This window comes from Choristoneura fumiferana, chromosome 28, assembly GCF_025370935.1.
Source record: "Choristoneura fumiferana chromosome 28, NRCan_CFum_1, whole genome shotgun sequence".
Classification (NCBI taxonomy): Eukaryota; Metazoa; Arthropoda; class Insecta; order Lepidoptera; family Tortricidae; genus Choristoneura; species Choristoneura fumiferana.
The window spans coordinates 7,223,025-7,245,049 of NC_133499.1; the positions used below are offsets into that span (position 1 = coordinate 7,223,025).

A 22,025-nucleotide genomic window follows, 5' to 3' on the forward strand; every position below is an offset into this window, starting at 1 on the left:
TTTGACTGGATACCTGGATCCGGAGTTTAAAGAAGAGGAGGAGGAAGCGGAAGATGAAAAACCAACTCTGGTGGCTGCAGCTAAGAGGAAACTTGAGAACAGCTTAGATTCTGAAGCTAGCAAAAAACAGAAGGTATGAAAAATGATGGATTCTTATCAGATATAAATTAAGCTATGTGACATGCCAGCTAAGAAGAGGAGGAGTCATCTGAAGGTAAGGAGGAAGCGGAAGATGAAAAACCAACTCTGGTGGCTGCAGCTAAGAGAAAACTTGAGAACAGCTTAGATTCTGAGGCTAGCAAAAAACAGAAGGAACTCACGTATCTGTGGCGTCAGAAGACGAAGAAGCACTGACACCATACCATTTTCTGCTCGGCGGGCCGTCCAAAGTGCCGTTACCAGGGACCTTCACCAAGGTGGACGAGATGGGCCGGTCACACTGGAGGGCCTCACAGCGGCTGGCAGATCTGTTTGGCAGCGGTGGGTACGTGAAGTCCTTCCCACACTTTCAAACCGGCGGGAGCCGCGCGGTCGCGGCGAAGCGATGAAGGAAGGGGACGTGGTCATAATTGTAGATCCAAATTTGTCTAGAAACGTATGGCCGAAGGGCAGAGTTGAGCGCGTGTATCCGGGTGCGGAAGGAGTCGTAAGAGTCGTTGATGTTGGAACCAGGAACGGTTTAATGCGTCGTCCTACCAAGCGTCTTATAATCTTACCTATAGAATAGTGTGATTTCGTAGCCCTTAGAGATTGTAGCGCTGTGTAGTCACGCGCAATGCGCAACATTATTTGTATGGCGTTGCTACAGTACTGCACTAACTAAACTATGGAGGTGAAGGCAAGACGGGGCAAACTTTTCGAGGCATGATGGGGCTTACCCCATTACCTCATCTTGCCTCTTCAAAAGGTTTTTGGTAAAATGTTTGTCGTGGTTTTGCATTCATTTGTTGTTTTTCAGGTAACAGTGGTACCTATAGTACAATGGTACGAAAATATAAAAAAAAAGATGAAGAGGGGAGAGGGTGTAAAGAAGCTATGAAAAAAGCCGTAGAAGATGTATTGGCAAAAAAGGCAGGATTTCGCAAAGCAGCTTCAAATTATGGTGTTCCGCAAACCACTTGAATATCAATGTTACTAAAAAATATTTATTTTCGCAGGCGCTTCCAATTCACCGCCAGCCCCGGGCCGCCGCCGGACGAGCCTCGAGAGGACAGCCACGAGAGGCTTGAACGTACGCTAATTAAGGTCGAGAAGAAAATTACCCGGAGGCTGGAAACCGCCAGAGTGAGTTATATACCTAGATCATAAACTTAATACGAGGGTCAAACTGAAGCGAACACAGTTCTAGCTAGATCATTTACGTCTACTCATTAACTCTTTCAATAAAATTGGACTAGATTTAAATTTTGCTAAGTGTGAACTTTTCATTACAAAATCCCCATTCTTTACCTGAACTACTGACCTTATCTCTAAATTTAACTGTTTGGCACCGAACATCAAAATTATTGATAAGAGCTCCCTTCGTCTCCTTGGTGCTCCGATCTATCCAGAATCTATACCGTCACTCATTGATGAACATTTTAACACCCATAAAGAACATTCGGAGCGGCTTACCAAAATTAATGCACATGTAGCCATATTCATTTTAAGATTTTGTCTCTTCGTACCAAAATACGATCAATTTTATACGGTCTTTTATACATTACTACTACTTCGAGCAAAATTGTTTATTTGTGTTTTGAAATGAATAGTAGGTAGATTGTACAAAAAGATCATAAAACGAACCATTTTACCCGAGCCGAGCCTCTCGAGGCTGGCATCGAGAACTCGTCAAAGCAATGCGGAAGGGGAGGAAAAAATTAAATAGAAGGCTGGAAGATGCCAGGGTGAGTTATCTCCCAACCGACAGTCAGTACCATTGACAGTTGAGAAATTTCATTTATAATATGATAATGAGAGAGGGTAAGAAGCGATGTTTTATTATTAAAGATTCTCTAATTATAATAAAGAAATATGGAATAAGGGCTTTAAATGTTGTTTCTTACGTTTTTACAGGTGAGATCTTTTGTTTACTGTTAGTAAAATTCGTTGAATGTTTGTACCTACCCATTATGCTTAAATAAAATCTTACGTTTTTACAGAGAAACGCAATTAAGTCTTTGTTGATTATATCCTGGCTTTTGAAGCACAGAAGAATATAATCATCCACATACATCCACAACAACCATGACCTGGCATGGATCGTTGTCCCCAGTTGAGAGGTCCATAGCTGCCTGCGAGATGTGAAACGGTTTTTCCACCACTTGGGTATACCGCTTGTTGGGCTCCATAATCAATCCCCAAAACATGGTGGATAATTATTCAATGGTAACGGCTAACTAAAAACTAATACACTCTGAGAACAGCAGGCATTTCTAGCGAGACACCGTACTGCGATCAGAGTCGTACTATTATTCAGAATTATATTGGAAGGTGTTCAATGACTTGAATGCAGCCAACCAAGTACGGACAGAAGACTAAACCCTCCAGGCCAGCTGCTAGAACCTCAGCCGCCTGTCGCTTCTGCAACAAAATACTAAATTTTGCCGACGGAAGAACTTTTTGCAGTGTTGACATATAACACCTAGATCAAAACAGTATTAACTCAAAATGGTGTATTTTTTAGTTAATAGTATTTCGACATCTACAGATGATGCGCGTCAGCCAATAAACAGAACCAAAAATATTCCAAAAACTCGCCGATAGTGGCTTTGTAAGACCCTTTTGCACGCGGCGTTGCCTCACCCCCCCCGCAAGACAGTAGCATCGTTAGTTGCTGACCGAACACAACGCTGAGTGCATGCTAGCACTTTGATTTAAAACCGATGTATTCGAGTTAAGACTGTTTGTTGACTGATTAGTTTAATTATTTAAGTATTATTTCGAGTTGTTACAGTTTTGATGAGTTGGCGTTGCACGACTGATGATAATAAATTGTTCAATTAGAGTTAACACAGTTTGATGACCTAGGTAAGATATTCTCTATGATTATTTTAGTTTTATATCTGTTTTCATGTTTTAATTATTGCTTTTGTTGAATGAGAATTTATTCTAATTATAATTTGAACTAACACAGATGGACGACTCTTTTAAGTTTCATAAACGCAGTAATTTATGTTGAAACTGTTTTAAATGTCACTTGTGTTATAATTGGCTAAGCATGTTTGAGTTTTTATCATTTTTGAGTTAATACGCTTTTTATGGTTAGTAATAACCTTTAATAATTTAAATACTTGTTTTAGAAATATGAAGGACGGGGCCGGATATTCGTGCAAATGGTTACAGAAAAAGAAAAAGAAAATGTGGAACCCTAATATGCCGTCTCATGGCGAAGAGTTTCAAATGGAAAATAGCTTTTCAAGGGAAGAGTTACCGATGTTGATCGGTCAAATGGAACAAAATTCATCACCTGAGGGCCATTTTTCTGTTTCAAATAACCCAATGCCCCAGTCAATTGAGATCCAACGACCTGATTATTATATTCACCAACACAAAGTGACGACAGTGACATCATTATTTTTGAGAAGTTTTTAACACGAACTGATCTCAAGTGTAATTTAAGTGTTTTGTAATAATTAAGGAAGAATTATTTGTAACATTTTTTTCGTAGAGCTATTCATTTGATTTCATTTGCCTTGTAAAAGTTTATGACATGGTTCCTATTAAATAATAAACTAGTGTAAAATTCATTATTTTCATTTTAACCTCATAAAACGTTCCAAATATCAATAAAACTACTCTCTTAACAGTTTTTTATTGATTTACTAATTTTTTTATTGTATGAAAATCGAATTAATTCAAAAAGTAGTATACAAAACAGTTCCAACAAAAAATAATTACGGAAATCAATACACTTAATTCTAAAAAATGTAACAACTGAAAAACGGTATTTAATTTATCTTTTACATGATTTTAAATTTTAAATTATGATACATCAACTTACATCTCAGTTTGCTTTACAAAATTCAACAAATAAGCTTCTATCGTGTATTTTCTCAATCACACATTTGCCATTTCTGAAAAAACGATTTTTTTGAGTTAATACTGTTTTAATCTAGGTGTGCGATACTAAATTCACTTCCGCAGTTGAGAAAACAAGGCACTTGGGTCTCGCCGTCACCCAGCTGTGTGTCATACCTTTCACTACACAAGAGTTACAAAACCATGTGCGTTTTCGCAGGTCGAAGCACTTCGAAGGTATGCACTCTTCGTCGTAGCAGCACTCGCAGGTCCAAAAGCCTCCGGAAGCTTTGAGCGCATTAAACTCATCCTCCTCATTCCATTTTACTTCCGCCATGTGGATACCGATGACCTTCCGGTGCCGCACGAACGCCATCTCCTGAAGCAGCAGGATATTTTCTGTGGGAATCTCCCTTGAACGACGCGGTCTTTCAATAAAATCTGTCGTGAATCTCAGTTCCCGGGCAGCTCTGCTCATGTTGTATTTATTACTCCGGTAAATTCTGTTAATAGTATTAACCCTCACGTGACTGAATGCATTCTTTAAGAACTCGGCAGCAATTAAATTGTACTGGCACTTCCTGGTTTCGTCCTCGAAGTGCGTGAAAGGATCTGGGAACAAAGTAAGAAACTGCTCGATGTCGAACCGTACTGCGATCAGAGTCGTACTATTATTCAGAATTATATTGGAAGGTGTTCAATGACTTGAATGCAGCCAACCAAGTACGGACAGAAGACTAAACCCTCCAGGCCAGCTGCTAGAACCTCAGCCGCCTGTCGCTTCTGCAACAAAATACTAAATTTTGCCGACGGAAGAACTTTTTGCAGTGTTGACATACTGCATTCTCTTCCGCAGTTGAGAAAACAAGGCACTTGGGTCTCGCCGTCACCTAGCTCTGTGTCAGTACCTTTAACCTTACAAGAGTTACAAAAAACATGTGCGTTTTCGCAGGTCGAACACTTCGAAGGTATGCACTCTTCGTCGTAGCAGCACTCGCAGGTCCAAAAGCCTCCGGAAGCTTTGAGCGCATTAAACTCATCCTCCTCCTTCCATTTTACTTCCGCCATGTGGATACGGATGACCTTCCGGTGCCGCACGAACGCCATCTCCTGAAGCAGCAGGATATTTTCTGTGGGAATCTCTCTTGAACGACGCGGTCTTTCAATAAAGTCTTTAGTGAATTTCAGTTCCCGGGCAGCTCTGCTCATGTTGTATTTATTGCTCCGGTAAATTATGTTAATAGTATTAACCCTCACGTGACTGAATGCATTCTTTAAGAACTCGGCAGCGATTAAATTGTACTGGCACTTCCTGGTTTCGTCCTCGAAGTGCGTGAAAGGATCTGGGAACAAATTAAGAAACTGCTCGATGTCGAAATTGTTGGTGTAACGCTGCTGCTCCTCGGTAACCTTTATCTTCGCTAAATACTGGTCGCGCGTTGGGTAGTCGTTGCTCTGCAACTTATTCTCGACAAAATTCTTAACATCGTCCTCTGCTTCAAACTTCTCCGCGGCGCTTCTGAGGTAAAGCGGTTCCGCGTTTGGAAAAATCCACTCAGATATTCATAAGTGTCATCGATATTCAACGTCATACTGTCGTCTACCACAACCTCCGCCATTACATGGTCCGGGTTCACGTCGAACACCCAGAATGGCTCGTTCTGGAGGATTCTCTCGACGATACTGCTGAACTGGACATCGACACTCGGGCCCTGGCGCCCATTCCGCCGGGCAGAAGCTCTTTAAGTACTCACGGCTGATATCCGGGAACATAGCTCGCAGCCTCTCGAACATTTCTTCGCAGAATTGGTTTCCTGAAGTACTCTGAGCACTTGACGTCACTTGTTACCTACCTAGATCATATTGGGTAATTGATCTATACAGTCAAAGCACATAGACATTCGTTATCATTTTTTAAAGGTTCATGTTATTAACTTAAGGATAAAATTTTGTTATGTTAGTGGAGATAAAATGGTTGCAGATATACTAACTAAGGGAACTACTACATTTGTACTGTGTAGAAAAAATGGGATTGCGTTCCAAGGGTGGGTGTTAGAATCGGAACGCAACTTAGTTATATTTTTTACCGCGCTGTCAGTGGCGCCTCTATCTTCCCTTCTCTGTATTCGCGCGCACGCAAAAATGCCTGTAAAGCTTTTATAATAAAACAAGTGCAGTTTATCAGTGTTTATTTATTTCACGCAATCCAACGCCACTTTCCTTCACCAGCCCTCTATCGTAAACTCAGTAGCGATTTATCCTACAGACAAATCTAAGTCGAGCGAGGAGACCAGATCACTAGTCCAAAAAATCATCCGCCCCGAGGAAATGAAGCTCCACGTCAGAGGACTGCGCAAAACTAGAAACGGAGGTGTAGTAATAAGCACTGACTGCAAGGATGACATCCAGAAGCTGAAGCAGTCAGCGCAGCTAACAACGTCTGGCCTGACCGTGGATGAGCCCCTAAAACGCAGACCTAGAATAATAGTTATTGGAGTGCCCGCGACTATGCAGGATGCGGAAGTTTTCAAATGTTTATACCACCAAAATGTAGCCGAACGAATGCAAGAAATGTCCTTAGATGAGTTTTTAGCTTCGACTAAGCTGAGCCACAAATCGGGTCGAAAAGACGCAGAGACCTGTAACTATATCATTGAAGTTCCTGCCCTCATTCGGAAGGCCCTTATAGCGAATGACAGGGTCTTCGTGAATTGGACATCCTGCCCTGTAAAAGACTTCACTCTAGTCACGAGGTGCTTCAAATGCCAGCTATACGGTCACGCAGCGAAATCATGCAAGATGCAGGCCGAGACTGCCCTAAGAAGACCGAGGCAGCCAAATGCGCAACATACAGCTTCATTTCTGTATATAAAATATTTCTCAAATCCAAGTACTTTTTGAGATTTCAACCCCTAAAAAAGTTACATGTGATATGAACTCGACGTATAAAGTTGTAAATCTCCATAGAACTTTACACGCCGGACGCCTCCCCCCGCGGAGGGGCGCGCGTGCCGTTCTATAGTCAGTCGTCACCGGTCTTCGCGGGAGACGGCACGCTTTGTTATTTTTATGTTATTTTGGCACGTTTTCTGTTTTGCTTTGGTGTGAGCTTCTTTATAATTTTAAGTTAATTTTATAGCGCACGAATCTAACCCCTAATAAAAATGAATCGTCGCTCTAGACGACTTATAAACTTAGCTAGCTAGCACTGAACCAACGAAGTACAAGTGAAATTAATGATAGCATTGCAAATGGTCCAACAGAGGATATTTATCATGATTCACAGACACGTAAGTACCTTTTTCTTCTATTTATAAAATAATAGAGTGTTTTTTTTATGTTTTTATGATTCAAGTGCTTCTACCATTAGATTCCCAAGTAAAAAGTAGCATATTGCCTCTTAGAACTTTTTTTATAGTAAATCAATATAAATCGGAAAAAATGTATTCGTAACGTTATTACGATCTTAGCAATACAAGTTTTATATAGATTTCATACTTAGAAAAAGTTTTAATAGGCACGACTTATATAGTTGTGTACCATTAATCGATGGAAACTAGAAAGAATTTCAGAGTTGTAAGAGCACTTGCAACCATTTACGCCGGAACAGACACGCGTTGTTTAGTTCACTTGTTCATATGTCACCTTTTTCTACGGAAATCATTTAAGTTAATACCATTTACGTCTCATATTTTCTTTTCTATTTATTTTTATGGAATAAAATAACATACATACATACAATACGTCACGCCTTATTCCATGCAAGACAGCCAGAGATAATAGAGCGCCATACGCTTCTATTCTGACAAACTTCTCTCGCTTCATCCACATTCATCACTTTCCTCATACATGCTCAACGGTTTAGGTCGGTTTACGTATTTCGAGGACGCCCTAGACCGACAAACTTGCCCTAGCACACTTTCCTTGTAAATTTGCTTACACAACTTTTTTCATTCATTCTGTCTTATGTATAATATAATGTATATATAGTGGAGTATTTCTGGTTCCATTATTCTAATAAATTTAACTTTGTTATTTCAGAGAAACGGGATGATTTATTTTCTTCTCCATTGCCAGAAGGAGCTGAACAAGTATATCAAGACTTACGAGACGTACTTCAAGACCGAGTAGTGACGGAAGATGAAATTAAGGCAAGTAGTGTCGTTAACCCAGTCACATCTTCTGCAAATATACATCCATCGCACAGCATGGAATCATCGCCTATTGACCTAGAGCGAGATGCGATGGAAAATCTGGGTAGAGAAAGTAGTGTCGCCGTTCAACCCGTCACTTTTTCTGTAGGCACATCACCAATATTAGAAGCATCGCCTACAAAGGAACAGACGCCTATAAATGAACCGCTATCTATAATGGAACTGACGCCTATAAATGAACCGCTATCTATAATGGAACTGACGCCTATAAATGAACCGCTATCTATAATGGAACTGACGCCTATAAATGAACCGCTATCTATAATGGAACTGACGCCTATAAATGAACCGCTATCTATAATGGAACCGTCGCCTTTTAATGTAGAGATTACTGCCAGTTTTGAAAATTCACCAATGCCATCCATGTCTACTAACGACGTGATAAATTGATTAAATGTAAATGTACTCACCCATGCCTTCACCTCTAAATAAGCATTCAGATCAGAAATGTAACGATGCATTCTGCGTGGCACATGAGATATGGCAGAACACTGTTGATGAGGCTTCCAGTAAACCACGACAATCAAAGAAACGCAAAAGGAATGTGTCAAATTGGTCTGATGTAAAACGAAAAGTACTTGTACAATATTTATAGCGTTCCTTTAAAACGTCTTTTTGACAGCTGTCACTCGGCTGTCACCCATCATCTTTGATCTCGCGCGCTATACCATTGCCCTGTACTGTATCAATTCAGAATAAAAAATATAAAAACAACAGCTTTTTATTAAAATATATATCCGAATACGGAACATAATTGGTGCCGAAACCACTTGCAACAACAGTTGTGACCAGAAACTAACATAACGGAAGATCCAGTTGGATTTTTTTTTTCGCCGCCGCGTGGGTGGCGGTGGTCGGCGAGGCAACTGCGCAATCGTTCGAGGATAACCACTTAAGGACGGTGATAATCATCACAGAATGGCGCCGCCAACGTCCGAGGATATTACTAAACTCCAAAACCTTCGGGTAAATATAAAGGGAAGAATGACACGCATCGAAAATTACGTCAAACAAATGGAAGATCAAGATATTGGTAAGATTGAATATGAAAACCTCCAGGTCAGGAGCACGGACCTGACGAGCCTTTTTGAGAAATTTAATGATGCCCAAGAAAAAATAGAGGCGTTTCAGGAAATCGCAGAGGATATAGATGAGCGGTCTGCGGTCGAAGCTAAGTACTACACAATCAAAGCCATGATTTCCAGTCTCATTCAAAACAATCAGGACACACCTCAATTCAAACCTAAGAAAATGCCAATTGCTATGCCTACACTCAATATCCCACAGTTCAATGGGGATATTAAAAATTGGCCCATATTCAAGAATTTATTCTTTTCTGTGATCGATGGTAATGAGGACCTGCCAAAGCTCCAAAAGCTACACTACCTCAAGTCGTTCCTGGAAGGAGAAGCGGCAGCTCTCATCAGCTCCTTAATATTGTCGGAAGAAAATTATGAAAAGGCTTTAGAGATTTTAACCAAAAGGTATGATAACAAACTAATAGTCATAAATCATCATTTAAAATGTTTTATGAACTACCAGTACATAACTAAGTCTAATTTAAAAGATTTTCTTACATTGTTTCAGCAAAGTTTTGATTCATTGAAATCATTGCAGTTGCCTACCGAGCACTGGGATGTCTTGTTGATATATATTATTGTACAAAAATTAGATAATTCATTGAGAGCAGCATGGGAAATTAGTAGGCAAAGTTCTGAGATACCTAAGCTGTCAGATCTTTTAGACTTTCTGTCACATCGTAGCATTGCACAAGAATTAATAAATGACAAGTTTGACAAACAAAGTATGCCGAGATACTCTTCCAATACTAAAGTTGTTCACACTACCACTTTAAACAAAACAAACTGTATCTTATGTGACTCCAAACATGAACTAACAAAATGCCCCTTATTTTTGCAGCTTCCTGTCTCACAGAGAATAACATTTGTAAAAAGCAAAAGGCTCTGCTATAACTGTTTATCTATTTATAAAGCAGGTCATAAGTGTTCACAAGTATGTTTCAAGTGCCATAAAAAACACAACAGTGTTTTACATCTTGACTACACAAAATACTCCAACAATACAAATGAATTAAACTACAACAGTGGCCATCTCCAAGCATCAGCTATTCATCAGACATCAAACTCATCAAATGTTCTTACATGTGTCAACAATGAACAGAGCATTGACACACAGCATCAAGGGTCTTCTACAAGTCAACAGACAGCACACTCAACCACAGACAAAGGTAATAATTTTTTTAGCCCTCAACAGACAGAGCCTTCTACCAGTCAACAGCCTATTCAATTGAATACCGATCGTACTCAAACTAAAAAGGGTAATCAACCCTTGTTTGCTTCTAACACACAACAGCTGTGTACTCACACAACTACTAACAAGGCAATAAACCCACCAAATTCAACAATAGAAAACACGAAACATGTACTCCTTTCAACAGTTCAGTTAAAAATAAAAGATTGCCATGATAACTGGCATGCAGCTAAGGCATTATTAGACAGTGCCAGCGAAATAAACTTTATAACTAACAACCTTGCTAATCGCTTGTGCTTGCCAATCATACCATGCAATGTGACTGCTGTAGGCATCGGTGAGGAAACAAGACCATGTCAACAATCAATCAATGCAACAATTTCATCATGCTTAAATGATTATAGTACAGATGTGAATCTTCTCTTGGTAGATACAATCACTGTGCCCTTGCCACACATGAAGCTTGCTACTTCAAACTGGAATATTCCTAAAAATTGTAAGCTGGCTGACCCAACATTCCATATTCCTAGCACTATTGATCTACTGCTTGGTACTGAACTATTCTTCTCTTTAATGAAACAAGGCTTTGTAAAACTAGGTCCATGTTTACCTGACTTGAAAAACACGGTGTTTGGGTGGATTGTTACAGGTAGCTACATAACTGATAAAGTGTCAATGCCAATAACAAAGGTAAACTTAAAGGTCACTGACATTTCATTTCAATTGTCAAATTTCTGGAAAATCGAAGAGGTTAGTCATCAACAGAAGACTACCCCAGAAGATTTGTATTGTGAATCTCTATACAAAAATACAACCACTAAAGACCCTTCTGGTCGTTACATAGTTAACTTGCCCATTAATGAAGAAAAAATTAGTCTTTTGGGCAACTCACATAACATAGCTAAACATTACATTTCCGAGCATGATTGAGAAAATTCATTTTATATTAGTTTAGTATATAATTCTTCGAATACCTCTCTAATTTTGTTTGAATATTTTGTACAAATGTGGATACACCAACCCTCTTCATTGTTATGTATTATCTAACGGTGGCATCTTTATTGGTTGATGTTAGATATAAGTTTGTTAGATCTAATTTAAATTGTACCGTTTGTGCCCAAAAAAACATTAAAACATTTAAAAAAAACTCTTCTTCTTATGTGTTAATATGAAAGATGACGAATGACAAAGAGGACAGCTCAAAAGATAGAATGGAGTGACAAAGAGAACAGAATTAATGTGAAATTGTAAGATCTGTACTAGGCGGAATTACAGATAGAATAGTTAGAAGGGCACTGACCCGAAAAGAGTGAAAGATGATGTAAGGAAGAAAGAATAGTATGCAGAATGCAAGTACGAGTATGTAGCACAAGCGAGACTGGAATAAAAGAAACTAGCAGAAACAGGCTCCGATTATGTTGGAGGTAGAGTAGATATAAAATCATAAAAAAAAAGCATATTATCAAGTTGGCTTAGACCCGAAAGCAGAGCATACACCGCTTTCACTACAAGTTCTGGTCAATACCAAATGAAACGTTTACCGATGGGCCTCAAGACTAGCCCAAGCTCTATCTCTAGTTTAATGACAGTAGCCACGGCAGGATTTAATTTAAAAAAAAAACTTTTGTTTATTTAGATAACCTAATTTGTTTCGGTCGCAGTTTAGACATTCGTAACAAAAACCTTATGGATATCATGTTAAGATTGAGAAAAGTCAACTTAAAGTTAAACCCCGAAAAATGTGACTTTAGGAAAACAAATCTTATACTTGGGCCATTCTGTATCAGCCACAGGCATCACACCAGATCCGGAAAAACAAAAGTTATTGAGAATTACCCAACTCCAGCAAAAGCTTTTTCAAATTACTACCGGAAATTTATTCCTAACTTTGCGGAAAAATCCTTGCCATTGAATGAATTATGTAGAAAAAATGTACAATTTGTTTGGAACGACACTATTATCACCCCCGTACCACAGTATCCAAATTTGACAAGCATAACACATTTATTTTAAAAACAGATGCTTCCGGATATGCAATCGGATCAGCATTGAGCAACAGTGATCATAGACCAATTGCTTTTGCAAGTCGAAGTTTGAACCAGGCGGAAAAAACGATAACCAACCATTGGAAAGAGTTGTTAGCAGTGGTTGGTCAGTAAAGTATTTGAAAGAAAGAAAATACATTTATTAACAACACAATACACAACAATAGTATTAAGTACAAATAGACAACACGTAGGAAAGTATGTGTCATTGCGGTTGTGAATAGGACACTGGCTCAGCATAATGCTGAAGCGTTAATAATAAACACCCCAGCGCTGATTTTCAGCCAGCACCGTTGGTGACCCTCGGACCGCTACAAAGATATACTACACAGTTTTATTACTATACATAAGACTACATAAATAGATAATTTGTAAACAATGAAACATATTATTTATTTTATGGCTTTGAAAGACACTTGCCAAATATACAACACCGTTAGGTACGCGAGCTAAAAGGAAACATGAAATTAACAACCGAAACAAAAAAAGTTTTGTGTAATAGTGCTGGAAGGGAGAGGAATTAATGGAATTATAGCTTTTGAAATGCCAACAAATAGCCTTTAAGCTTTCGCCCAAAGGTGTACCTGCTAGTCACTCCGAGTATAGGAGGAGGTATGTCATTTCAGACCCTATCTTTACGGTAGAAAGTTTAAATAGAAACCGATCATAGACCCCTCGTGTTATTTAATATGACTGATCTTTCCAATAGACTCATGAAATTTAGGTTTATATTAGAGGAGTATGATTTGAGATCGAATATGTACGTGGTTCCGACAATGTAGCTGCAGCCCATTGTCGCGAATTTGTATCACAAGTGAAGAGTTAAAGAAGATGAATGAACATATTATGAATGTAATGACTAGAGCGCAAGTAGACGAATGAATGAAAGTATTATAGAATCCTCTACAAACAACCAAATATCTTTGATCACCCAAGAGTTGTTGCTGTACTTAAATTACCAAAAAAAATACATTGAATTAGTGTTTTTACAAGACACAGAATGGTACACAATTCGAGACCGAACAGGAGAAACATCGAAAAACGTAGTGTTTTCCGAAACGAAGAAAATTATATACGACAAAACATTTACCAATCGCAACGCGCACGAGATGCCTTTGTGAGGGAAATGAGTTCTTTATGTAGTCGTTTCAAAATAGAAGAAATATATAATTAAAAATAAACGGAATGAAGATATTATTAAAGAAATGACAAGATGCATAAGTAAAATGCCAAAGTAGTCCGAACCACGCGTGTGTATAATAAAAAATGTAGAGAAAAATATATGACGACGATACGAAACGCGTCATCTTAAACGACTCTCACATGTCGCCCACTAGTGGACACGCCGGTATCAGGCGAATGTTAAACAATATAAAACAAAAGTATTTTTGGACGGGACTAGAAAAGGATGTTATTGATTTTGTAAAACGTTGCGGCAAATGTCAACGTCCCAAATATTATACCTATAAAACAACCAATGATAATAACAAACTCAGGCAGCACAGCCTTTGATAGGTTTTTTTTTTTTATTCGATTGGATGGCAAACGAGCAAGTGGGTCTGCTGATGGTAAGAGATCACCACCGCCCATAGACACCTGCAACACCAGGGGGATTGCAGATGCGTTGCCAACCTAGAGGCCTAAGATGGGATACCTCAAGTGCCAGTAATTTCACCGGCTGTCTTACTCTCCACGCCGAAACACAACAGTGCACAACAAGCACTGCTGCTTCACGGCAGGATTAACGAGCAAGATAGTGGTAGCAATCCGGGCGGACCTTGCACAAGGTCCTACCACCTGCAAAACAGCAACACTGTGCAAACCTGCACATGTTATATTTAGATTTAATCGGGCCCTCAGTTAAGGATAGCAATAGTTACTCGTATATATTAAGGCTGCAATGCGACCTAACCAAATACGTCGAGGCGTATCCGATTACTAGTAAAGATGCAGTGACCATAGCAGCCGCGTTGTAAATAACCTTATTTTAAAATATGGAATTCCAAATGAAATATACAAGGATAAAGGCCTTCATGGTCAATGATCCCACATAAAATTTCATCCCCGCGGGCTGAATGGCCCCTTTTGATTTTTTTCGTGGATGACTCGAGCCATTGCCTCGACAACTCATCCCACGGCTCAGTTGACCACTCTCTGCCGTTTTAATGGTCAATTCAGCCCGCGGGCTCAGTTGACCACTCTCTGCCGTTTATGGTCAATTCAGCTTCGCTCTCGTGGTTACAGGAGAGTGTACCTTTTTATTCAAAGTTGCACTTCTATTCGACCCAACTTACCCATTTTACGGTAATTACGGGGATTCCCTTATTCAAGTTCCTTCGCATAATGTAAAGAGTTGGTACATTGTTAGTTATTATTATTACTGGCTTGCAAATATCTTATTACTTATCACTATTAATATGTTCAGTAGTGTCATACCGACTTCGTGTTGAGTCTTGGTTACAAATATTGCGTGCTCCATTATTCTCTCTAAGTGTAACAATACGGCCTATGGTCCGTAATGTTTCGCCTTATGTGAACATAGGTTTATTAGGAGAGGCTAAACTAATTTATTAATTTTATTAAATAAAGGTAAATTATGAACAAATAAAGCTAATCTACCCATAAATATGCGAACGAGATTATTGGCAACATTAAACTATCCAGTACGAACGTGGAAATAGCGCGGCAGAGCCTTTCCTGCCCGACGCAATGGCCGCGGCCTGTTTCTACTATCGGTCGCCATTGTCGCCATTGTCGCCATTGTCGCCGGAATTGGGGTATAAATAGGAGCGCGCGAACGGCGGGGGGATTCTTTTCTTCGACACGGACTCGAGAGGTTCTCTCTGGGACACTTTGATTTATTTCTATCGTATTTTTAAATTGTTTTGTGTTATTTTTATAGTGAATTGGTGTGTGGTTTCCCTGCTTTGTGTATCTTGGTATCGAAGGCTTTTGGTATTAGGGTATCCATTGCTGGGAATTGCGTATTAATTCATTATGGGGTTTGGGGATCACAATCAGTTGTGATTTTAAATATTTCTGGAATAGTAGAGGACTTATCGAGTTTCGGCTCAGTAAAAGCCGATTCCTAGGGAATGGGAGCCAGGTCACCTAGCGGTGGTAACGGACAGGCTGACTTTCCCTGGGAACGTTCTTCAGTGTCAGTGTACGCCTATGGAGTAAGGGCGGGGTCTTGTATTATACCGGAAGAGACAGGCCTAATTTTCTCCCTGGGTTTTGGAGGGTTTGAGATGCCATACCGGTGTCCTAAATCAACCAAGATCTTGTCCTCCTTATCTATTTATTTATCTATTCACACACTTATTCTTCGGCATCGGTATTTGTCTTTCCCAATCCTAACACGACAGATACCGGTGAGCACACGGGTGATAGGCGTAGGAAACAGAGCCACCCACTCGACGTAGGGGTAATTTAGACTAGGCTCTCTCACTGCACCTTGAGAGAGACCCGCGAGTAATCTAAATGTGGAGCCCGGGCTTCTAGTTTGCTGTATCGTGTAGATTAGTTGGTTAGTTTAGAAGTAGGACTAGGATATGGTAGGCTTGAATTGTGTTTACTTCCACTTGGTAAGGTGGAGGTTGAATTTGCTCTATCTATTTGATTTGATATTTATCTGTGTGTGTCAATTGTGTTTACTTCTACTTGGTAAGGTGGAGGTTGTATTTGCTCTATTTTATTGATTTGACTTTACTTGTGTGTGTGTAATTGTGTTTTCTTTCCATTAACTATACAGCTACTTACCAATTTGCCTAAGGCTGCTTTAAAGCTTGCCTGCTACATTCAGAACCTAGCCATACTCATGGCGACATACTTACATAAATATAGACAACTAAATGACTGACCTTGACGTCCGACGAATGAAGGGTTTCGGCGTTTCACTTTTCATTCAATGTCCTAAGTTACAAACGCTAGTAGCCTCAAATACAAGTGAGACAAAATAATTCAACAACTCACAATGGAATAATATTTATTTGCTGAAAGTAGAATCTCCTTTGAAGACTGTGGTCGTTCCTGGCAATGGACCTTGGATTGTATGAACCTGTAGTGGCTATTAATATCAACTATTTCAATAAGTAATAAGGCTCTATATTTTCTTCTGTAAACTTACAATGTAAGTCATATTGATTAAGACTAAGGCAGAGCAAGTCAGTGGTTAGCCGGTACCAGGTGATCCGGAAACTACTCATTAATCAATATAATAAAGCACTATAACTTATCTCTACATTCTGCTGAAGTTGGGTTTGTTACTACAGGAGTATTGTGATCACGGGTTTGATCCAGGAACAGCCTCAGGCTATAATTGACTTCCCTTTGAAATGTCCTCTCTTATAACATAAAGATATGTTTTATTTCCTAACAAGGAAGAGGTAGTATGCTCCTTCAGGGCTAACGCAGAGGAGGCGTGTCCAGTACGGGACGAAGGCCACTTTCAGAGGCGGGGAGTGGGCCTCTGAACTTTAGCTGCGAAATAAAATACCTTCTTCCACACGAACATATCATAGACTATTGACAGACTACTTTAAACAACTAAATACATTCTTCATTGGTTCTTCTTTTATCTTCTCTTTATTATTTAGTTAAATTATATAATAATTGAGCTCTTTTCCCATTATACTAAACGTACTAAAGGGTTACTTTCTAGGACACAACGTAGGTTCCTTATACTAGACCGCTAGCGATCACTTGGCCAATTTTATGACTTAATCAAGGTAAATCAACTTCAATTAGGTCTATATATTCGTAGGTTGAGAACCCATAATAAGGTAATAATAAATAAATTCGGTTTGTAGGCATCGGAGTAAGCTTTAGGTTAAGAGTTTAAATCTAGTTTAAGGTAGGATTCGTTACAATTTTGGTGCCGTAGAACAGGATAATATGTATATTTAGTAATTATTACCATTTACTTTATTTATATGCTTTGCTAAGTTTTTATCTTTCCATTTTTTTCACTGGGTTCTCAAATAATCATTTCTCTGCTAAATCAATTATTAGTTAAATTCAATTATGTTACATTGCTTGTAGATATGATATTAAGTTGATTTTGCCTTGTTTAGGTCGAGTGTTGTTATAATCTATTGTCATGTGACAATTGGTTATAGCAACAATTTTGTTGACGTGAAAAAGGAAAAGTATAAGTGGGAAATAGGAGCTCATAATAGGTAGTTGTATTGTTCTAAAGCAGCTTGTAGTCTTTTCTTATCGGTGCAGCATTCTTCTACACGTTGCCCTGGAAAAAAAAAAATGTTCATTTTAGCGACTATTAGTAACAGTGAGTGAATAAAAGATCGAAGTTAGTGATGTTGTGATTAATTAGATAAAGGGTGAAGAAAAATAAGTTGATTACATTAAAAATAGTATAGTATAGTATAGTATCTTGAGTGATTAAGTAATTTAATAGTGAATTAAGTAGTATTACTAGTAGTTTGATATAAATAAAATACGTTAGTGACTGAGTTGTGTAAAGTCAGTAAAAACGGTTCGACCCCATGAACATAGCAAGCCTAGGAAGTTCCAAGCACATTGAGTATAGTTATAGGTAGTAGGGCTGTTTTCCGCAACTCCACGTCTGGGTGCGCGCGCCTATTTTCCAACATTATATCATTACATTATGGTAGCATATAAGCACTTTATATCAATATATTATATTGTCGAAAGTGGTCGAGTTAAATGTTGCTCGTGTGTTTGGCGTGATAGGTCCTGTTTGTTTTTAAACATTACAGAGATCATAAAGTTGAATAGTGAGAACAAGAGTTTACCTGAAGTTAGGAGGGTAATAACAAATGAAAAATTAGAAAGGCTAGTACAACCAGGCCCATCATTAAAGTGATGTAGGAATACTGTCAGATATGTAATAGAAACTAGAAACCTGAAATTAGCTTAGTTATTAGATGGTTGCAGGCAGTGGGGGCACAAACGAATAAAATTAATGCTTGAAATAAAGAGATGATATCTACAGAGTCCCTCAACTCTAACATCATTTATTTATTATTTATAATTAATATAAGAAAAAAATACAATTAATCATTTATTGCATTGTAAAACCGCATCACGATTTGTATTGATGCTGCGTTGTTTCTGCATTCATTCTAACACATTGAAGTAGTTTACTTTATTTATTCATTCAATATAAATTACATTATAATTTACATAAATGTCAGTCAAGTATAAGAATTTATATTGAAATCATCAAGGATAAAAAAATAAAATAATAATAATAATAAAATACCAATCATGTCATGATGTGAAAAATAATAATTAAGATAAGATCGGGTTTCCTTTAGATTGTCATGTAGTAGGAGCATTGTTGGTTTGGTTAACTAAATAGTTCATTGAGAATAGCTGACACCAACCGAGGCCACTGGATTGTGCGGGGGACTTGTGTTCATCCGTGGCTGTCCTGTGGCTGATGTGATGATGATGATGATGATGATGATGATGAATTGGGAGTGAAGCAAAGAGTATTCTGAGTAACAAAGACAATAGAGTAATAGTAGTTAACTAGGGCTGGACTGGTAGGAAAGATGGGTTTTCTAGAAACAAGAAGAAGAAAATTAATTAAGTAATATGAGTCTGCATATAACTTCCATTTGTATAGAATAATTTATAGATAAGGTAGGTAATGTTATACAGGGTCGGCAACGCGCGAGTGATACTTCGGGTGTTGCAAGCGTTCCTAGGCGGTGGTAATTGCTTAACATCAGGCGGGCCGCATGCCTGTTTGCCACCGACGTGGTATAAAAAAATAGAGGTAGTATAGGTAGTTAAGTTACTGTACCTTAATAAATGATGCTCAGCAGTGTTCGGTACATCAGCAATTCAGCATAGCCCTTGCTAGTGTGTAAACCACCGGACAAAAAGCAAGAGTTTCCCCGGCCCAGGTCACCTGAAATATATTTTAGTATGGTTATAAATAAATTCATAATGTGAAGAACATTAATAAATTTTAAGAGTACATAGTATGAAAGATTTCTGGAACATAATGAGGATAATTAGAAAACCATTTATAGCATACCTTTACTACCATTCTAATGAATGTTCTCCTTAGCTCTCAGGACTGTGACTAAAAATAAATACTCAGCGCTGAAACAAAGTAAAAACCAAAATCAAAATCTAAGCATCAAAATCTGGTTCTAGTTGTTAGACTCCTTATAGACTAAGTAGTGTGTAAGCAGTTTAGTCTAAGTAGTGTAACTACATTTAAGAATAAAATTAAATATAGATATATTTTATACTGGGTCTAAGTTCGGTGGAAGTAAATTTATTCTCGGTCAAAGATCAATTTCATTCACTTTAAAATGTTATGACATCAGGTTAGTTTCATTAATTGAGAATTATTTCAAGTAATAGCCACATTGCAAACAAACATATTTACATTTCAATTAAATATAATGATTAGAAAAAGCCCTATCTACTAACTAAAATTATTGCAAGTGATCTTACTAGACCATCAGATTGATAAAAATTAGGTATGCTAGCAAACTTTACCTTAAATTTTACCTTATTGAACTTGTGCCTCCTTGATAAAATCATTAAAACAATAACAGAAGGAGAATAGATAAATGATTTGAATTGATTTGGTTGTGGACTATGGATATTATCAGGAAATAAATGGTTAAGTTAGGTCCATTGCTTGATTATTAACTTTGTTAATGAGGTTCATTAGTAGTACAATTACAATCATTTTCCGTCAAAACAGGTTAATAACTGATTATCATGTTATTTAGTGTGCAGGATAACTAGGTCTCATCATCGTGGCTGAATTATTTACAAAACGAAAACTTATTTCATCAAAGTCACGGTTAAAAATTTAACATCTATACTAAAAATAAACAAGGGTACCTACTTACATTCAAGTTCCCTTTTTGTGAGTCGTTGTGGGTACTTTTGGCGAGGTGGACTTGGTCGTTTGTTGTGATCGTTTGGCGAGTCTTCATATCGCCCTTTCGGTAGGATAGGGATAGTATTATTTTCATGATACTTCCAAGATTAACACAGATAAAAGAATAGTCCGCGGGATTTCTTTAGGTTATTTATTGGTTATCGAATTGAATTGACAGTGACAGGTTAGGGGACCAGTAATGCCCGACCCTATACTGCTCAGCCATCACTGTACGACCTGATAATACGAACTCGTTTGGATTAGATATATCACATCGTACAATGTTAGGTCGTACAAAATCAGGTTGTCCAATAGCACCTTGAACATTATCGGTACAGGGTGATAAAGCTCGACCCGTGTTCCAAGTGACATGTGATTGAATTATCAGGTCGTACAAAATCGGTCGAGCATTGTCCAGGTCGTACAATAACTACACCCACAGGTTACAACGCGAGTGCTGCCAAAAAAATGTTTACTCGATGAAAGACGCCCATTCATTATCGCAACTATAATTATGGTTAAAGGTTTTAAGTAGTACTATTGTATTATAAGTTATTTATTGACTATTTAGCTTAGGTTAAGTTAGTTATGTAGTTATTCATATTATATAAGTTTTACTATTAAGATAGATTTAGATAATGTATGACCACCTTTAATAATTTTTAATATTGAGTTGGCAGCATTGATTTGAAAATGATGATGGCGATAGATCTATAGACAAGAACAGTTGTAATATAAAATATCAAATAAAGTAAAAGGACGAAAGTGCATGATTAACGACATTAAACAAAGATTAAGCGTAGACGTAAATGAGTTTTAATATTTCGGTAAAGAGCTTGTCAGGTTAGTGCATTAGTGTTGCCTAAAGTGTCATTTTGTCTCTTTCTAACAAACATACAGGTGCGAGCAATTGTAAAATATATACGTTGCAATGTGTTCTATCTATTAATAATAATTTAAACGTTCATTACGGTAGGTAGGAGGTGGTCCGAATCGCGATTGTAATTGAATAGTGACTTCGTTTATGAATACAAAGGCGGGAAAATATTTAATAAATATTTAATTTAATGTAATCTATGATAACACCAGCGCAGAATAGATAATCAGACCCTATAAAGTGCAAAACTCGAGCTTGGTATGTTGCCGTCCGCTGAGCTTATGATGATTGATGCGCGAGTGAGAAGAGACGGTGCGATGCGAGCTTTGATTTGCGAGTTTTGTAGTAGCCTCTTAGTAGTATTAAGTTGTCAAAATTGACGGTGTCAAAAAGTCATTGATGTCAGTTGTCAACCTACCAGTTCGGAAACTAAAATAATGAAAACCAATCTTGAACACGACCGGGTTGATTCACGAACGAGTTTATGAAAATCGGAACTAGATAACAATTTTAGTACCGTTAAATTTTAGAAATCAATGTTTAGTGTAAGTAAATTATTTAGCGTGTAAAGTAGAATTAAAAATATGGCCGTGATCACATGTGTTGAAAATTTTATGATAGGATAGTAGTGTTCATTTATCCGAACGCAAAATCAGTCAGTAGGTACTTACGTAGCTGTCAGAAGAAAAACTGAAAACATCGTTAAAAATACGTAATTT

The 22,025-nt window shown here is 38.0% G+C and overlaps 1 protein-coding gene and 1 long non-coding RNA gene across 3 annotated transcripts; one reads left to right on the forward strand and one right to left on the reverse strand.

Annotated features, from left to right (window-relative positions):
- The first annotated feature begins 9,134 nt into the window (after window positions 1-9,134).
- LOC141443852 (uncharacterized) lies at window positions 9,135-10,535 on the forward strand. 2 transcript variants are annotated; one of them, XM_074109216.1, is made up of 2 exons: window positions 9,135-9,697; window positions 9,801-10,535. In XM_074109216.1, exons 1-2 carry the CDS (start codon window positions 9,198-9,200, stop codon window positions 9,817-9,819), a joined length of 519 nt encoding a protein of 172 aa, XP_073965317.1. In that variant the 5' UTR covers window positions 9,135-9,197; the 3' UTR covers window positions 9,820-10,535. The 2 variants fall into 2 exon arrangements, with proteins under 2 accessions (XP_073965317.1, XP_073965316.1); XM_074109215.1 differs by having other exon boundaries at window positions 10,134-10,535.
- A 6,967-nt stretch (window positions 10,536-17,502) lies between these two features.
- Window positions 17,503-20,624, reverse strand: LOC141443878 (uncharacterized). The gene is made up of 4 exons (XR_012453089.1): window positions 20,398-20,624; window positions 19,563-19,630; window positions 19,326-19,433; window positions 17,503-17,777 (listed from the first exon to the last, which is right to left on the reverse strand). It is a non-coding gene; the product is annotated as an uncharacterized lncRNA (long non-coding RNA).
- Window positions 20,625-22,025: the final 1,401 nt, after the last annotated feature.